This window comes from Dromaius novaehollandiae, chromosome 12 (assembly GCF_036370855.1).
Source record: "Dromaius novaehollandiae isolate bDroNov1 chromosome 12, bDroNov1.hap1, whole genome shotgun sequence".
In the NCBI taxonomy this organism is placed as follows: Eukaryota; Metazoa; Chordata; class Aves; order Casuariiformes; family Dromaiidae; genus Dromaius; species Dromaius novaehollandiae.
Window position 1 is genome coordinate 6,715,494 of NC_088109.1, and position 19,110 is coordinate 6,734,603.

The following is a 19,110-nucleotide window of genomic DNA, read 5'->3' on the forward strand; positions in this document are numbered from 1 at the left end:
CTCGGTCACGTGACCAGAGCCTCGCCGCCGCCGTGGAGTTAGCGCTCCCCCTGCCGCCCGGCGGGATGACGTCACCCCGCGGGGCCGCCAGGCAATGCCGGAAGTAAGCCGCGGCGGAGCGGGTGAGCGGCCGTGCGCGCGCGGGGGGCGTTCGTGAGGCGGCGGTTGGCGGCCCGGAGGGGTCCCGCCCGGGGCCCGCCCGGAGTCCGGCCCCCGGCCCGCCCGCCCGCTCCTGGCTCGGCCCCACACGCCCGCTGTCTTCGGGCTCCCGATGTCGGCGCCCCCCTTCTCGAGGGCGGCGTGTCGCGGGGCTCCCGGGCCCCCGGCAGCCGCCCCGGCCCGGTGCGAGAGCCGCCACCGCCGCCGCCCCTGGGGCGCCCGGCCGCGAGCCGGGGTGCGGAGCGAGCGCGGCCGGCGAGCAGGGCAGGGCAGGGCGGCGCGGCGCGCACCTGCGGCGGGCAGGGCGGCGCCACGGTAACGGCCGCGGCGCGGCAGCCCCTGGAGGAGGGGCGGCGGGCGGCGCCTCGCCGGGGTGGGACACGCGGGGGTCGCTTCTCCGGGGCTTCTCCGTTTCCTGCTAGTCTGTCTCAGGGGTGGCTGCTCCCTCTGCTTGGCGGTGCTGGGACCGCGGCTGGGGTCAGGTAGCCGGTGTCCCCCCGCCCCCCAGTACAAGGGGGAGAGGTCAGAAGCTGGGGGGAGTCCGGCTGAGGGTCACAAAGAACGAGGCCTTCCTGCGCGCGCTGTGTTATTAGAGGTAGTGAAGACTTTCCTTGCCCCAAAAAAAGGCTTGGTGATGGACGTTAGATGCGCTTAGCGTTCTCCCAGCCAACGGGCTGCTCTTCTGAAAATGTACTTTCTGTAGGGTTCAGGAAATTCTGGTTTGTATCCTGAACTGATTATAGAGAGGTCTTCAGAATACTCTTGATTCTGTGCTCCAGAGTTGAGTTTTGTAGAAAACTATTTTTTACAGGTTTTAGGGGGTTATGTTAATTTGGTTTAAAACTTTTTCCAACTTTGTGATAAGTTTTAAAGGCCCCTTAATTGGTAATCATACTTTTACAATGGATTAATTATGCCTGTCAAGGCAAAGACAAGCATTATTAAAAGGCCTTGTATGTTGTTCATCTCTATTAATATAGTCTAATATCCTGCTCCATTTAGATCAATTTTATATGCCTGTGTATTTAAGAGTAAGTGCTGTAACTTAAACTGGTAGTAGTGCATTCTTATTTCTGGTTATCCTTGCTGATCATGCTTGTTAAAATTCCTTACTGTAACAGTAACTTAGGAAAATGTCCAGTCTAAAGCATATTGGTAAATTCTTTCACTTCAAGCACACTTCTGAAGTGGGCTCTTAGGAAACTCAAATTTTGCTCTGTTTTTAAAAATTTTGATGTCTTTTTTTTCTTCATTCCTCATTCTTCTAGTGACTTAGTACTGTTAGAGGCTGTACATTAATATCTGTATGCAAGTTCTATGAAATATATATTTCATCTTATATTTTAATATGCTTGTGTTTGCTGCACAGATTTACCTTAGCTTATAGGTCTTGCATTAAGAAAGCATGTAGGTGAATATTTACGTTAAAATACATTGAAGAAAGTTTTCAATTTAGTCAATACACCAGAAATGATTGTTTCTGCTTCTCCTTTATATGTGCATAGTACAGTGAGGCCTTCTGTTTGTTCCTTCAGTTTTATCATAATTTGTGTACAGTAATGATGAAAACAAGTAGAGTGTTAAAATTCCATCCCAGTTGGATGTGTTTAGGCAGGTGTTTTCAATATGTAGTATTCAGGTAGCACTAGTTACAGTCAAATGGCTTCTTGGTCCTTTGAAACATTTGACAATATGCTTTAGTAGTTTGGTATGTCATATACTTAGAAAAAATACAAAATGAAATCAAGCCTTTACCTATCGCAAAGGTTGAAAAAGGACATCAGTGGTTAACTCTCCTGGATGTAGGAGAAGTTTTTACCTACCACATAGTTTTCACACAGATGAAATGTGTAACTTAAAATTCAGAATGAATAAACCTCTCATTACACACACAGCCTCTTGCCTGTGTGTCAAGAAAAGCAACCACTTTACATTACCTTTTGTGTGTGTGTTTTTAACTAATAGCTTCCCAAACTCGCTTCTAAAACAGACAAACAAAAAAATTTTCATGGATTAGGATTGAGTAGGCAGGTGCTAAACCTCTGAATAAAAGTCTCATTATGGAAGTCTTGGCACGAAGTACTATGTAATGTGACTATTATTGCTAATGCTTGTATGACACACAACTGTTTATATGTTTTATGATGAGCCTTCTTTGGCATTTAGTTGCAAAAAAATTTCTGTAAGGCTCAAGACCTAGCAGAAAAAGTTAAATGTTTGCTAATTTATGTGACTGTTTCTACATACTGCATACTGAAATAGAGCTTTATAAAAATGTTAAGAAAATTCCATGTAGTTAGCTCTGCTGTTGATGGTTCTAATGCTTTCAAGAAACTCACTGATCTTTCATGTTAGTAAAATGTGATGCAAGAGGCTTTTCAAATAGAACAACAACAGTTCACACTACCATAAATTCCTGCTGCTGTTAAAAATAAAGAAATAAAAAAGGAATGAAATGAAATGACATACTTGCAATATGCCAGTTAAAGCAAGACATTGTGACACAACTGAAATCATGTAGATTTTTCCATCAAAAATAAGAAAAACATGAAATTTGTACCAAAAAAACATGGTTCACAGTTTACTGACAAGTAAAGAAAGCATTTACACTTGAAAAAGGAGATGGGCTGTATAAACTGAACTTAAAAAGAATAGCATGGCTAACTTGAAAAACTTTGTTGAAGAAAGTATGATGTAAGGAAAAGCATAACTGTGGTTTTTTAAACTTTGTTTTGACACATTAGAGAAATTTTTTTGGAGAAGAGCTGGCTCTTTGGCAGTCACAAAGAGGCTAAAAACACCTCTCCCTTCCCCACCACCACCACCACAACAGAAAAGAATAAACAACAAAAAAACCCAGGAAATCTTGCAGAAGCTATGGTAGAGCAAAGCTGCAGTGCATCTATCTAAATTGGTGCTGGGTTATACAGCTCTTCGAGGAATCTTATTTCGATTTTTCAGTATGTAAAGTCATACCATTGAGTCATGTGAAAGTCATAGGGATATTGTGAAAGGCTAATGACAAAACACAGTGTTATGCTGTGCAAATTAAAAAAAAACAGTCTTCAAAAATCATTTAATTGAAAGATTCATTACAAGATTGTTTGAGTCCAAATGGTTTATTTGATAAACAATTTGAATAACCCTGGATAGACAGTTTTGACCTACCTTCTGGAGTTAGAGAAGTTACTAGCTCGGTAAAAGGATATGTTGCCATGAACAGATGTGAGTATATGCTCACATCTTTGTGAGGAGTTTTAAAATTAATTTTTTAGATCTTATCTTTAATATGCATCTTTGTTTTGCTGTATGTATAATTAGCTAGATGTTGAAGATGGAACGCATAATATGAGGACCTTCCTTCTCCTGAGCTGTATATTGGAAATACTCTGTTGTATTCTTTCAGATGTCATGGGCTATGTCTCTGAAGCTTGCATCTTAATATATGTAGGTGTCAGCATGAAGAGGAATACCAGCAGTAAGAAAAGGAAATTCTTGAGGGACTTAATATTTTTATTTGATGAGTTTTCAGGCAAATCGGCAGTTTGGGCTGAGTCACCTCAGTCACATGAATGCTGATGCTGACATGAGGGAGGGACAGATGCACCTAGTTGAAGAAGATATAGGCAGCCCAATTTAGATGTTGTATCTCTCATTCTGGAGTAGAGTCTAAAATTCCAAAGTCTGTAATTGCTGTGAAATGAAGATAGGGTGCTTATAGGAATACCGTTCAGCCAGTATTGAATAGGGACTGAGGTTGTAGGAAATAAATGTTGCCCATGTACAAAGGCATTTCTTCTTTTAGGAGGAGAAAATCTGTAAGAAAATCTAGACTTATACTGACTTCCTAATGGCTACTGCAATTGTTAAGGAAGTTCTGTGTTTTATTTCCAGCTTTGCCATTCACTGGTTGCTAGATCTTGTTTTGTTTTGTTTTAGTTTCCCTTCACTAGCTTTGCATGTTAATCTGTAAATGCTTTGTGACAGTGTTTGACTTTCACCTCAGGCTGAGTGGTATAGAGAGGACCTAGTTAAATGAAATATGATATTAGTTTGAATTTGAAATGCCATCAGAATTTAAATAGTACTAAGAGATTTTTAATCTGAAACCTAGATAATAGAAGGAATGCAGATACAGGGCTTAGCATGTTATTTTTGTCTGTGGTAGCACAGTACAAAAGTACCGTAGGATTACACAGTTCAGATGTAATATCCTAGGTAATAGGAGAAATCATGGACTGTCTATCAGGAAATCGGTAGCTTTGCCAAATAGCATATATATACTTGCTTTCCAGAAGTTGGAGGGGCTTTATTTGGATTCAAAGAACCTTTGATGATCAATTTTTAAAACTTGTAGTTACGCAGACATTTAGGGGAATAAGGCTTTCTACACTTCAGCACAACAAAATGTATTAAAAAGGAGCGCTGAGTAGTCATGGGTAATATGGTCAATTGAGCATCAGCTGTACCTGCTTTTATAGAATTCTGTTTTGTTTGTTTAACAGTAATCATTGAATAAAATCATGGCAACTGCCAGTAATGAGGCACATCATGCTCTAGATCCTGGAATCTCTAAGCTGCAGTTTGCTCCCTTCAGTAGTGCCTTAGATGCAGGATTCTGGCATGAACTAACCCAGAAGAAACTCAATGAGTACCGATTGGATGAGACTCCAAAGGTTATCAAGGGATACTACTATAATGGTAGGTAGAAACTGAACATCTTACTTAGTAGTTTAGATTTCTTGTTATTGCTTTAAGAATTTGTATAACATATTTGAAGTATTTTGCTGAAACATGACTGGGATTAGAAAACACTGATGGATGAACTATGAATTCTGGTGTGTCTGTGGATTATTTATGACTTGTATTAAAAAAAAAGAAAAAGAAAAATTAAGCTGTGCCTTGCTGTTTGAAGGACATATGTTGCTGCTTTTTGTCCAGGTGATCCTTTGGGTTTGCCAGCTCGCCTGACATTGGAGTTTAGTGCCTTTGATATGTGAGTATCTGATGTGATTTATCTTAATTCATATGCGAAGACCCTTTCCGTGGATAGTAGTTATGCTTTGACATGTAATATTACTTGGACACATGCTACAGAAAATAAGTATACATGTCTGTGGGCTTTATGACTGTGGAGAGGCTGCTCTGAATCACAAACATTAAATTAACACTCAGTTTCTGAAGCAGTATATTCGTTTAGAGGGCCGAGTTTAAAATATTCTGGTAGGAAGTCTCAAATACACTCATTCTGTTTGTATATTTGTTTATATAAAATAACATTTTCTTTCCAATTTATAGGCCCTTCTGTGAGTAAGGGAGGATATTTTCAGTCATCTGACTTCTGGTGAAAGTTTTCCTTAGATCTTTATTTACTGAGGATTCATACTCGGAATTAGGAGCTCAAAATAGGTTTTACAATCCCTGGTTTTTACATGACAATAACTTCCAAAGTAGTTAGCCTTTATGATTGAAGTTTTGTATTTTTGCTTTTACCTCCAAAGCCAAAGATCAAGAAAAACTGTTCGGTGTACACATCAAAAAAGAGATGTGAGAGGAAGAGTGTTTTTTCCACATAGTTTTCAATTCCAGCAAATACTTGAGTTAATGTAATTGAAATAGAAAAGATTTCTTCATAGTCAGGGTCTTGTTTGCGTTAAGTTGGTGGATTACAAAGCTGTAAGTCACAGAAGTGACCTGGTCTGTCTTGCCTGGATATCTGCCTTGGATGTCAGGAGCTTAGCGAGGCTTTGTGTGTTTTGAGATAATTTCATAGGACTTACTATTCTAGTAATTTTTATATAAGAGCTTGTAAGTATGGTACTGAAAGTATATACAGCAAAGTGCAATTGGAAGAAAGCTGTGATACTGGTTACAGGAATTTCAGGTTAGTGAAAAATGGATGATACCATCGTATTTGCTCTCTCAAATGTTATGACAAAAATAAAACAATGAAAGGTCCATTTACGTAGTATATAATAATTCTTCTGCTGTAAGAGTTTTCTGTACTCTGTTACTCTGGAAGTCAATTTAGATGGTGGTGGAGTTTCCTTTTAGCCTTAAAAATCTCTGGAAACTGTACATCACCTATATTTACAATGTAACTTTAAACTTTGCTAGATTTGCCCTTTAGCAGGAGTCAGAAGCATCAGTATGAGAGAATGATCTTATGGGAGTCAGTGAAACCAATGGGATCTGTAAAATCAGTGGAGTACTGTAGTTTTTCACCTAATTTACATTGAAAAAGGGGAAAAACACATACTATTATCTACAAACAGCCATGTCTCCAGCTGATGGTAAGATATAAAAGCCATTCAATCTTCTGACAGGTTTAGGCTTGCTTTGAAATGTCTTTTTATACATAAAATTTTAATTGAGTAACTCTACATGTGTGAAAAGTTGACTACTAAAATTCAGTCTTAATAATTTGTTCTTGGTGAAAATCAAATTTGTCATGAAGAACTTATATTTGTTTGGAATTTTTAAATTTTCCTTCAATCTGTGATTAAATGCCACGTTGCTGGAGATAATGCAGGTGCCCAATGCATTTTATAAGTCACAATGCATATGTGTATTTACATATGGTGCTTATAGCAATCCACACTCAATAAATCATTAATGATCGTAAAAACATTTTCAGTAGAGCTGTAAATAACTTTTGTTACTATGCCTTGTCACATTACAATGTCAGGACAGCCTTACTTGGAAAATTACACCACAGGAGAGTTACTGTTACCACTGTTGATGGTGTTAAAAGTATAAGCATACAATTCCCAGAGGTTTATTTCTTTTATTCAGGAATGCTTCAATACCAGCACGTTGCTGTCCTGCTTTTGGAACGTTATATAATACCAACACTTTTGAGACTTTCAAGTCCTGTGATAAGAAGTCACTTCTGGAAAAAGAAGCAAATGAGGTAAGATAAAAAATCAAATCAACTGGCAGAGACATAAGGTTTGGAAATAGCCGGTGGAGTGCTTTATAGTCACTGCTCCAAATGTTGGAGAGGCTGTCCATATTCACCCATTTAGCAGTGTCAAGTCTTAACTGTTTCTGGAGGGAATAGTTTGATAGTTTCTTCCCAAGAGAACAGCAAGTAGCTAATGATACTTGCAGGACCTCATTCTGTGTTCTGCTAAGTGACGTTTTAAATTTAACTGTGCTGTTAGAGCTGCAGTGACTTGTATTCAGTAGAGTATGGGTGTTTTGTTTGTTTTGAAACCCAGAAACCAGCAACTGCCTGGTTTTAGACTATAGCTTATTAGAACACGTGACATAGAGATGGGGAGGTTCCCGAACAGCCAGAAGACTGTAGTAAAGTAAGAACAAGGTGGCTGTCAAAGGGGCTAGGAAAAGTCTCTTTGCACTGTAAGGAGCTAACTGACTGGCTGAGGGAGAAGTGATAATCAAATTAACATGACCTTTTGCTTTCTGAGACACTTTGACCAATCCTTGATTTCTTTATTTGGATTGATAGTCTGCCTGCAGGCCTTGAGTAGCAAAGTTTTCATGCATATCTTTGCTTGAGGTTATGAATTTTTTGTGTGCCTGTGGGCTAGTACTCCCCTGTCAGTGATGGATACAGTGCAGTGACTTCAATGATATCTTTAGGAAAACTAGAAAGGTCAGAACACTTTACTGACTCTACTAATTTTTTTTCTTTTTAAGACAGAAAGCTCAAACAGGTCTGCCTCATGTCCATGTTATAGCTTCTTGTCTCACCTCACCAACGCGCAGCAGACTGCTTTCTTAGATGTCTTTAAGGTGCCCCCCCCCCCCCCCCCCAAATATCCTGGTAGCTTATTCACATACTTAGTATCTGTAGATTATGCGGAAGGAAAGGCTATATCAATATCCACAATACGATGTATACTGTGCTAGTGTTAATAGTTCCTGTATCTGGAGGACTGTTACTGATGTTTTTTGTTTTGTTTAATGCTGTATGCCTGATTCATGAATTAATACCTATCTTGTTCACCAGCATCCGTAGTTGTTGTGTTAGAGAACACAACCCTGTGTGTTACCTTTAGAATCCTTTCAGCATGGATAATAGCCTGCATGAGGTTAGATAGGAAAAGGTCACAGTGGATTAGTGGGAATATTAATTTTAGTATTTTTAATTTAGCTGGAAGAATTGAAGATTCCTGCAGCCATTCTCATGCTACCTTTGTATTTTGTTTCTCTGCCTTTTTTTCTTCCTCCCTGTGCTGACAATCAATGACAGATATGGGAATCAATAAAATCTGGGGCTGCTCTTGAAAACCCCATGCTCTTGAACAGGTTCCTGCTGCTGACATTCGCAGTGAGTAAAGATACTTATACTCTTAGAGCATTGAAATGAAAATGATGAAATAGTTTTCTTTCTAGGAGAAATATAGGAATATTAAGATATTAATGTTATGAGGATAGTTTTCAGACATTAAAAAAACTAGTAAGCCATTCTTTTGTACAAATATAAAGGATTTTAGGATATAGCCCGTAAAACCAGCTGGTGCCATCTCATATTCTCTTCTACTAACAGATTAGATTTTCTGATTACTTTACAGATATTAGTAAAAGTAGAACAACTGTTTCAAGTTCAACAGATTGTGTTATCTAAATCTAAATTTATTAAAACTTTCAAACTGAAGCATTACATGCGTATTGTCTGTTTAAATCTTAGATTAAAAACTCATGTAGGGAAAGGGAAGTCATCTAGTATTTTTTGTTATTGTGTTAAATCATAACAGTGCCTTGTGGAGTAGAGAGAACTATGGTTAAGATAATCAACCATCAATTATCAGCAGTACCTCAAACAGTAATTTACATTCTGATTTACATGTTTGTTATCTAATTTTTTAAATTCTTTTTCTAGGATTTAAAAAAGTACCATTTCTATTACTGGTTTTGCTACCCAGCTCTCTGCTTCCCAGATGGAATATGTATCATTCAGAAACCAGTGTGTCTGGGTGACAGATTCCCTTTAAATCAGGTATATCAAATAAATACCAAATGTTATCAACTTTTTAATACTAAGCTTTTTATTTGGCTTTGAAACTTAATATTTTTGTCCTAGCACATGCTGAATTAATTTGAGAATCTAATTTCTTTTAAAATCATCACGTATTTCCATACAGTTGTTCTTGTTTACCACTTTTTCTTTACTGTGTAATATCTTTCTCCCCTAGCTTAACATCACTTCAGCTTTATCTAGTTACACGCAGAGGCAGCAGACCATTCTTGAAGAGGCATTCATTTTAATTTTTCTATGTATCTTATCGAATATATAAATGAATTTTTAAAACTTATAAAAAGACTTTTAAGCAACCTTTTTAAAAGTGGCATGCTCTGGGAGAGCTAAGTCATTACTGAGGTGAGTATAGCATCAAAGGGAGGCTACAATGGGTCAGAGAGAAATATGTTCTCCCAAACTTCCTGTCATCTTTACTGTGAATAACTTTAAAGCAGTGAGTATTCCTTGTTAGGAAAAGCAGGAAGGCATTTAATCTGGAGGAAATAAAAGCTGAGCTGCATCATAATTACATGGAAAAAGGTGTGAGACTTGAGTAAAAGTAGTAAACCCCATGAAAAAGGTGCAGGGTGGGGCAGGAGTGAAGGGAAGCTGTTTGGGACTCAGAACTTTACAAGTGCAGAAGAAAATCTTTTTCCAGAGCAAAGAGTAGGATAATGATTCTCCTGATAGGCAAGCAATCAAAATGCTTAATAAAATAGTTAATCTGTGAGTGAAATTAATAGAAAAGATCTCTAATAATGGAATTTGGAACTGTTTTAAATAGAGGATTTTAATAAAGTGAAAGATCTAAGCAGGAGGAAGTTATCATACAAGGATATTGAGACTTTTTATAAAACCCTTAGTCTGAGGAGGGTTCCTGCTGACCTTGGCAGGTAGATTGTATGTTTTCAGGGCTATTCCATTCCAGTGAATGACTCAAATTGAGCCTTTTTTGTTTGTAGATAAAGATGAGAATGCAAATTTCAGGTTTTCTGTTAACTGATGTAACAGAGTAGTCTATTAGAAGATAGTTTAATATGTCATTCTTCTTCAAATTTAAGAGATTCCTGGCTTCAGATAACCTGTTCTTTACTAGTATTGTGAAAAATATTAATAAAATGCATGCCTAGAGAAGAATAACACTGGATAAGGAAGAATTTTTGAGAAGAAAGGTTAACAATTTTTTGTATCTTGTTTCATACTACTGTGCTAAAGGAGAAAAAAAACCAAGTTGCCTGTATATGCTCTGTGGCTCTAACTGGAGTTAATGTGAAACTTTGAATAGTTTTTTAATGTCATAAAAATCAATGAGAAGCAGTTTTGCTTTTTCAGTAAAAAGAAAAATCCTTAGTTCCCTTCCTTTCAGAAGACCTTCATTAGGTCTGTAATAAAAAAGAATATAAAAATGTAAAAATACCTGTCGTGATCCAAAGACAGATTTTTGACTAAACGCTGAAAATACATACCACAAAATAGATCAAATGGGTGTATAAATCTCCACAGTGTAGTACTGTGATTAATATTTACCAGTACCTAATTCCATACTAAATGTTTTTGTACTTTGGAAACAGTCAGAGAACTTGGTTCTCTTGCGAAGAGTGGAGAAACAGATTTACTTACCAAGATGTTATGGCTATCAGAATTAGACTTTATTTTGTTTTAGTATTTCTTGTTACATACATTTGCAGTAACAGTAACAATGCTTCTGTTTCAAATTTGCATTGGCAATTACTGTTTTAGTAACTGAATTGCTGATTTCAGTTACCATGATCGTAATGGATTTTAAAACTTCTGTGTATGCTGTTTTCAGTGGTAAGATTATTTGAGAGACGGCAGGAGTGAGCTAGCCATCCTTCCCAAGTGTTAATACACCTGCTGTGGCTCTGCGTAAGATCATTGCAACTGTTGGTTACAGTTGTCTTTTTGATTTTTAGATTCAAGCACTTCAGAAAGCATATGATGAACTTTGCCAGGCAGAAGGGGTTACAGCATTGCCTTATTTTTTAATTAAGTATCATGACAATTCTGTGGCGATAACTCTGCTCAAAAAGTGGGATGGTTTCTTCCAAGAGCAAGGGGAAAAGGTAAGGAGAATTTTGCATCTTTTTATAAACCACATATGCTTAATTTATGAATGATTTGAAAGGTGTCTATAATCCTGAGCTAGGTACAGTAGTTAGCCAATGAATAGACAGGGTTAATAGCCAAATACCAGCAGCTTGGGTTGATTTCTCTCTCAAGACTTAAGTATCTCTAATGCTTACGCAAAAGGCTAGTTGCGTCAAATTAATGGTCAGCCTGAAAACAGAGTTTTTCATGCTCTTTTTACCCCCTCATTATTCAAATAGGAATTTTACAATTTTATGAAAGATTTAACATAGTAGCTTAGTATTTTCCAATCACTCACCTTATATGCAACACTATAGTAATGCAAAGCATTTCTTTTATTGTTTGTGTATTAAAAAGTGGTTTTCATATATTTTATGAGGGTGTTAAACTGCATCTTTTTGTTGGTTACAGTAACAGTAAATATACCTGGGAATGCTATATGGGAGTTTTCAACTATAAAAGTTCATATGCAGTTTCCCACAAAATTTGTCAAAGGAATGTTGGAATGTGTTTTGCCACAAGTGCCTGGTATAGCTTGAGAACTTTGAAAAAAAAACTGCTGCAAGTCTGTATATGAACAATATTCAAGTTAAACACGTCAGAATTTTGGAAGATAGGTGGTTTGTGGTCCAGAAGAGGTTAGAATAATATCTCCATTAAAGGCAGAGATCATGCCTGTCCTTTGAAGAAGCGAGCACTGTCCATTAGTTTCAGTTAGGAAAACATCATGATAATACATGAAGCAGATGTCATCACAGTAAGAGCTGACTAGTGTGGTTAACTTGTGCATATGTACGTTGAATTCTATTTTGGATCATGTTGCTCAGCGCTGAACTTTGCTAGGCCTTTCTGAATGTTTTGCCATCTTTTTTTCCTTGGAACTTTTTTTTCTTGCATGGCATTGAAGTGCTAGGAAACAAAACTGAGTTATGGTGAAGAGTTAACAAGTGGAAAAAAAATCTTTAAAGAAAACTTGTGATAACTGGTGAAAGTCATTTAGTTCCATTTTATAATATTTGATCTTCAGGGTTTTTTCTGCTTTTCCAAGTTTTTTCTTTTTCTGAAACTGGACCTGGGTTTGTAGTTCTTAACTGAAATATGAAAGAGAAGATTAAGACTGTAAGGAGTAGTATGATGGTGGTAATGGGTCATAGATAACAGAGTACTTAATTAGATAGGAGCATCCTGAATATAAGAGAAATCTGTAATCATCTGCAATATATTTCTTCATTAACATTCAGTTTGGAGGGAACTGCCAAAAATTTAGACCTGTTGGATAGGATTGATCCCACCAATGGTGCAGCCAGGGTACTGGGTCTGGAGTTTGTCTGTATTTCAGTGAGCCAGCTGAACTTGCTATCCATGGAGAAAAATATTTTTTCCTTGCTGCTGAGTTTTTGCTAGTTTATCAAATTGGATCAGCTTAGTAAGAGGCCTGGTGCCTGCTAGAGTCAGCAGTTGCAAAGCAGCAGCTGGAAGGAGGGATGGCGAGTGGGCCCCTGCTCTGATCTGTAGCCATTAGATTGACTCATCTACGTCTCAAATTGTTCCTATAGACCCTAAAGTGAGGTGGTAAAATTGAGACCAGTCGTTTTAAGATCATTCATAGGTAAAGAAGCAGGAGGGAAGAGCTCTGTAGCTGTGAGAGACATGGGTATCACTAGTGATGTCTGAGTTCAGATCTTCAGTGTATCTAGACTTAAGCAGTTGTGTCTTTGTAATCTCTGGATGTGTTTTGGTTCTGTATTGGCCGCGAAGCAATTAGGTTCGTGGTTTAGATGCCTCAGTTAAGGGAATAATATTACTCAGGTTGAACATGGGACAATGTCCAGGTCCTTTACTTAGATCCCTTCTTAAAGATCATCTTTACATGTGATTTTATGCTATGTTTTTCCTTTGACTTGACATCTTACTAGCCTGTCCCCTTTCACTTTGATCTTCCCCCAATCAATACAGAATTTTGTTTCAAGAGCAAGGCTTCAGTTATTGGATTTCCCCAGGTTTCATAATGCTGCCTTTAAGGAAGGTAGACATACTGTAGTGAAATGTGAATGTCCAGCAAGTAACTAGAATGAACAAATCTAGAAGCTGTGGCAAGTGTTTGAAATCTAGTGTGACCATGTAGTAAACATCTGTAAATACATAGAATGCCCGTGTAGTCATGCTCTGTCACAAAATTTTACATTAAAAAAAATGCCAGATAACCTTTACTGGGAACTGAATACTAGTTATTTTGTTTGCAGGTGACAGTTGGAGTTTATGATCCATGTAATTTAACTCACTATCCAGGATGGCCTTTGAGAAATTTCCTGGTCCTGGCAGCCCACAAATGGTATCTATTTTGTTATATTTCTCATGGAGATTATTTATTGGATGATATCAAATTAGGTATTTTTCCTCCTCTTGGCACTTTGCTTGTATCACCCACCTGATCCTTAACTTCAGTGACTGAAATATGCAAAAATACGTATAAAAGCAAAAAGAAATTTCTCCAAAAATTTGAAATGCTACTTTCAACATTGAGATGATTCAATCTCAAGAATTTTGACTTTGCATATTATTCTGGTTTTTACTTCTGATGGTCACAAATTCACATTATTTCTGTTCCTTGCATGCGTGCATATGCATGCAAAGACATGTTTTAGACTCTGCTGCTGGCCTTCGTTAGACTCTAGCTGGTAGAAGTGTTGCTTAAAGTATCCTGTGATTCTAGAGGATGAATTAGTGCCCAGTAATAGTAGACCTGAAGTTTGAAGACCAGATACTCCTAGCTTTTTCTTGTAGTGTACCTTCTTCAATTTTTTTTTCTTGGGCAGATGCTGGGGAGAAAGGAGATGGTTTTAGACTCTGGTGTTTAAAAAAAAACAAGTATCATTCAACTATAATTAGGCTGCTGTAACAAAAATGTAGTCAAGTTGCAGTTTCATAGTTTTTGACTTCTACATTTTATTAAAAAATACAAAGAAGGGAAAAGAAATGCTCAACTAGGTACAGCATTTTCCAAGCTGACAATTGAACTATAGCACAGAAGGATATGTGTGTTTCTAGACAGCTTTGCACATTCTGAGACTTAGAGGGTTTTAGTCGCTAAAGTTCTAAATCCTAAAGAAGAAAGATGATATTACATCAAGAATTGAGAGGATCTTGCTTGGGCCATGGGAAAGTACAAGTGTATATCATGTCATCTGATGTCTGTTCTGAGCCTTCCCTGCTTTTTATTCCCCTAAACACACAATCTGTCCAGTAACATTGTAGAAATGACAGAAGACAGGCTGACAATGTCATTTTATTAGAGCTGCATCACAACAAACTGGGCATTTCCACACGCTAAGCAACTATGTTTGTTTATACCTGGTAAAAACAACGGTGTTCCAGGACTAGTGGAAAATGCCTATTCAGAATCTGCAAAAGAGTAAAGATCTGTGATATAGGCAGAGCATTCAAAATAAATTCCTTTCCTTTTTAAGAAATTGCATGTCTCTAATTATTTTATCTTTTTTTTTTCCACTACCAGGGGCAGCAGTCTCCAGTCAGTTGAAGTACTCTGTTTCAGAGACAGGACCATGCAAGGAGTGAGAGACATAACACACAGTATTATCTTTGAAATAAAGCTTCCACAGAGAGCCCTTGGCCCAGGTAATCCCTTTTCAAAAAAAAAAAAAATTTCTTCCCCTTTATTTTCCTTCCTCAATCACTATGAAGATGCAAAAAAGACATTAACACTACTAAATCATTGCTTAGGCTAAGTTATTTCAAATGGATCTTAAATTGTTTGAGTTTGCCAAAAGTCTGTAAAGCAAATTGTTCCTTCTTCAAAAAAAAAAGAAAGGACACCTTATTCTCCTTTTTTTCTTCCCTCCTTAAATCCTGTTTATTTAAAAAAAAAAAAAAAAGTCATCCTCCTGGTTTCATATGAAATGTAAGTATGAGATAGTAGTTTGTAGTGTCTCTTGTGCTGTGTATATCGATACTAAATTTTATCTTTTTTCTTGTTAAATATATCTGCAGTCTTTCAGCTATAAAAAATACATGCAATAGTGGTTTTATGTGATGCACATTTTTAATGCATTTTTAAGACTGTAGAATCCAGAGTGGAATTGTGTCTTCAGCCAAAAGTGAGATAGGCAGATGTAATTTAAAAAATTAACTTGTACGTTTAGAACATAAACTCAGACTTGATTTCTTTGTACAAGACAGTATCACAAAGTTTCACTACCTCATCTAAGAAGTTCCGAGTGCTTTACATATGATAGGTTTGAATGGTTTAATTATATAATAATTAGGATATATAATTCTCTACCCAATTTACAGATAGGAGCATGAAGAGATGGTTTAACTTGACAAAATTTACTGAATTCTGAATCCTGTAAGAAATACAGGAATTAATATGAAATATATGACATGAATTGGTATCTGAGCAAATTATTGGCCAAACTGAAAACAGTAAAGGTTTTTCAAACTCATGGATTTTTCTTACAATGTGAATTTCATTGTTATTTTTTGCTTACAACAATATTGTGGAAAATGGCGTAAACATAAAATTGTACATCAATAAGATTGTATAGTCTGTCTGTGTAAGTAAAATAAATATTGACCATCAATTGAACACTAGAGTATTTATTCCTCACTCCTCATTTTTTCGCTTCCCAGTTCTCTTTTCTGTAATGCAGCTAGTCTATTTTAAGTGTGTTGTGGAAGATCTGATACACATATAAATACAAAAGATTTTCATAAAATGAGGTGTGGCATAGAGAAGATTCATATGGAATGACTGCTCGCTCTCTCCCATTATTCCATGTGATGCCCTACAGTTTCTCTTGTTAGTTGGTGGCAAGTTCAAAACAAAGAATAGTTCCTCATATCTCACTGTTAATCTGTGACACTCCCTGTTAAAGGTTATTACCGGTGGCAAAAGTTTATATAGAATCGAAAAGAACTACACACGGTCATACCAGAAAAAACTGCTTTCAATGCTAGTAAATATTAAGGTGCTACTTTTGGCTCAAGAGATCCCTGAGTCTTAGGGTGCTGGGAGCTGGGAAAGTCTAGGCTTGGCATTCAAGAGCCAAAGGCTTGATGAGGAATGATACCATCTCTGTTCTAGGTTTGAAGCAAGTTGAACGGTAGGAAGCAGCACATAAGACACCTGATATTAAAGTCTCCAAGAAGCACTGTTTCAGTAGGCATAAAATAGCAGCATTTGTATAGCAATGTATACTAGGATGTTAAGATACAGGTTATTTGCTAACAAGTTTAAAATTTGGGGTTTTTTTCAAGCAAAGTTAAATCCAAGTTTCTTTTTTTCTATCCCGCAATATTAAGGCTCTTCTTTCTCTCTTTCTTTCTTCCCCCACTTTTTTCTTTTTTTATATGTCAAATAGATTGTCCAAAGGCTGTTGGATGGGAGAAGAATCAAAAGGGAGGCATGGGTCCAAGGATGGTGAATCTCAGTGAGTGTATGGATCCAAAAAGGTTTGTTCCTTAACCTCTGAATTTCTGTAATTTTCTTTGCTTGGGCTTAAGCCAGAACAAGTTAAAATGTGAAACGTAAGGACTAACTGTCTCTGTTAGGTAAGACTGTACCACATACACTGTAGAGTCTTTGAACAGTCCTGTTGGAGGTAGGGACTTTTTAGAGGAGAGTGCATTACATTCAGAAGAGTTTGCAATTTGTGTCTCTAACTTAGAAGTTCAAATGTATTGTATTCAAAACTGGGTGGAATATGGCTTATGGTGCTACAGGCCTGTGATTCTTGTTGAATTCTGTAATCTGCTTGTTTAATTCACAGAAAATAAAGACGGTGAACAGCTTAGCCTTTCAGAATTCTTTCTGTGACAGGAAATAGCACAGGAAACATGACCTTTAGTGATCTTCATCATTTTGCACGTAAAGTATGGTCAGTGGGTTGCCAACAGTGTACTTACAGTTCATCCGCTTTCACTAACTGCATGTGCTCTTTATGTTCCAGCACTGTGAGAATGTGCTGATCTAATGGTTTAGGTTAACATATTTTATCTAATAAGATAATCCATTTTGTCTTGCAATTGTGGCAATTCAGAGGATGTTCATAGTCATTTGAGAAGTGTCAGCTGAGGGCTCCTAATTCTTTAAGTAGTTGTAATTGACCTTCTTTATTTGTATGCATGCTCACTTCCCTTAATTCCCACTCACATTTTTGGTAATTTGACATCTTGGGCAATTGTGGTCTTGAATCGTTAATGAACAAGCAATTTGCTGGAGACTGCAAAAATTACCTTTATGACTTGTAAAGGAATTAAACTGTCGGGAGTCTGAGAACATGCATGTTTATCTGATCTGAAGGCAGGAAAGACAAAAGAAGTTTAAGGAGTTATGTGAGATGTCGCCAGGGGATAAGCATTAACATTCTATGTGAAGCAATATAACCTTTGCAAAGAGGAAGTAGGACACTGAATGAGATAGTCATGCTCAGAGGTGTATATACTGATGGAATTTTTTTTTCTTCCAGTATTTTCCTGTGCCAGTTACCACCCCATGGGTGCTTTACAATAACCTGATTCGAAAAGAGTTTTAAGACCCTTGTGTTCTGATGACTAGGAAATCTGACACTAGGCTGAACGTGGCTTTCTTGCCTCATTCTCCTTCCAAAACAGCCACAAAGAACTGATTCTTTAGAGAGCAGGTGTAATAATGTTTAGGACTGATGTAACTGGATGCAGAAAACCAGTTGTTTTGTACAAAAGAAACAGGAGTTTACGGACAAATGGTCTGTGTCTTATCACTCAGCTTAACTGGAAAGAAATCTTGACTGAGAAGCCATTCTTATTTTTATGTTTGCATCAGATGTTACTCAAATTTTGTATTTTGAGTTGTTATCTTGTTCAGAAGCCTTTAGAGATTTGTTCCAATGCCTAAGGAAGGCATGTGACTTCAGTAGATTTTAGAGGATTCCAGAGTAGCTAGTTGATATTTTCTTCTGGCATCTCATTTCTGTATATCTTGGCTGTTGAAAGAGAACACTTTCCTAGCATGAAATCCATGGTTAATAGTCATCTTTACAAGTGCCTACAAAGCTGTTTTTTTGAAGCTGTCGCTTTCCTAGCTGTCTTGTTACTCTTTTTTCAGTAATGATATATTATTCTCTTTCTAAACACTGCAGTCACAGCTTTTATAAAAATGTACGTAAGCAGTGTTTGGCCAGCACGTTGGTAACAGGAGGAGGTCAAAGAAATTGAATATTTAGAAAGTGCATGGGTGTGCATGTGTGTATATATGTAGGATGACTTCTGGCATGATAGGTTTTTTTGTTTGCATATTTTTTTCTTTGTATCTGAATGGCAGAATGATTAGAAGAATTTGTAGTTAGGGTCCTTAAAAACATACTGTGTCATCTCACAAGAGAAAAAGCAGCAGAAAGTTAGTTGTTTCAGATCTGCTGGCCATGCTCTTTATTAGATGGAATTATCCTTGGGTGATTTTGGTTTTTGTGTTATCCATATTTGAAGTTATTTACAATATATTTATGCTCTTGCTGGCTTGTTATTTTGTTATCTAAGCTGAGATGCATTCTACTTTGGAGAATCAGGTACAGCAATACCGCTATATATTTAGCAGTGTTTTATCTAGACATGTTTGTAGAAGGAGAAGCCTAAATTTGATCTGTCAACTTAATCATTTCTATTTTGCATCGATAGTATTCTGATGTCAGGAAACTAGAGTAACCCTTTCTTTTCTGTTAGACCATCCTCCTCTTTGGAATACTTGTCTGTAAATAAAATGTTGCACTTGAATACTACCATACAGTGGAAAGATAGTAGAACAGCGAATCTCCAACCCAGTGAGTTGGAAAGGAGTATAAGAAACAAGAAAAAGA

At 37.3% G+C, this 19,110-nt stretch overlaps 1 protein-coding gene across 7 annotated transcripts in view; it reads left to right on the forward strand.

Annotated features, from left to right (window-relative positions):
* The window catches only part of ATG7 (autophagy related 7), a 131,442-nt gene continuing 112,332 nt past the window's right edge, over positions 1-19,110 (forward strand). For 4 of the 7 annotated variants that reach the window (XM_064518830.1, XM_064518827.1, XM_026102527.2 and 1 more), the window contains exons 1-10: positions 2-122; positions 4,665-4,860; positions 5,101-5,155; positions 6,955-7,072; positions 8,381-8,458; positions 9,011-9,127; positions 11,083-11,232; positions 13,501-13,589; positions 14,772-14,893; positions 16,639-16,729. In XM_064518830.1, coding sequence (XP_064374900.1) covers positions 4,683-4,860; positions 5,101-5,155; positions 6,955-7,072; positions 8,381-8,458; positions 9,011-9,127; positions 11,083-11,232; positions 13,501-13,589; positions 14,772-14,893; positions 16,639-16,729 — 998 coding nt within the window. In that variant the 5' untranslated portion in view covers positions 2-122; positions 4,665-4,682. Of the gene's footprint in view, positions 123-225; positions 395-451; positions 475-4,664; positions 4,861-5,100; positions 5,156-6,954; positions 7,073-8,380; positions 8,459-9,010; positions 9,128-11,082; positions 11,233-13,500; positions 13,590-14,771; positions 14,894-16,638; positions 16,730-19,110 lie in introns of those variants that run through there. The other 3 variants (XR_003259532.2, XM_064518829.1, XM_064518828.1) reach the window with 3 other exon arrangements.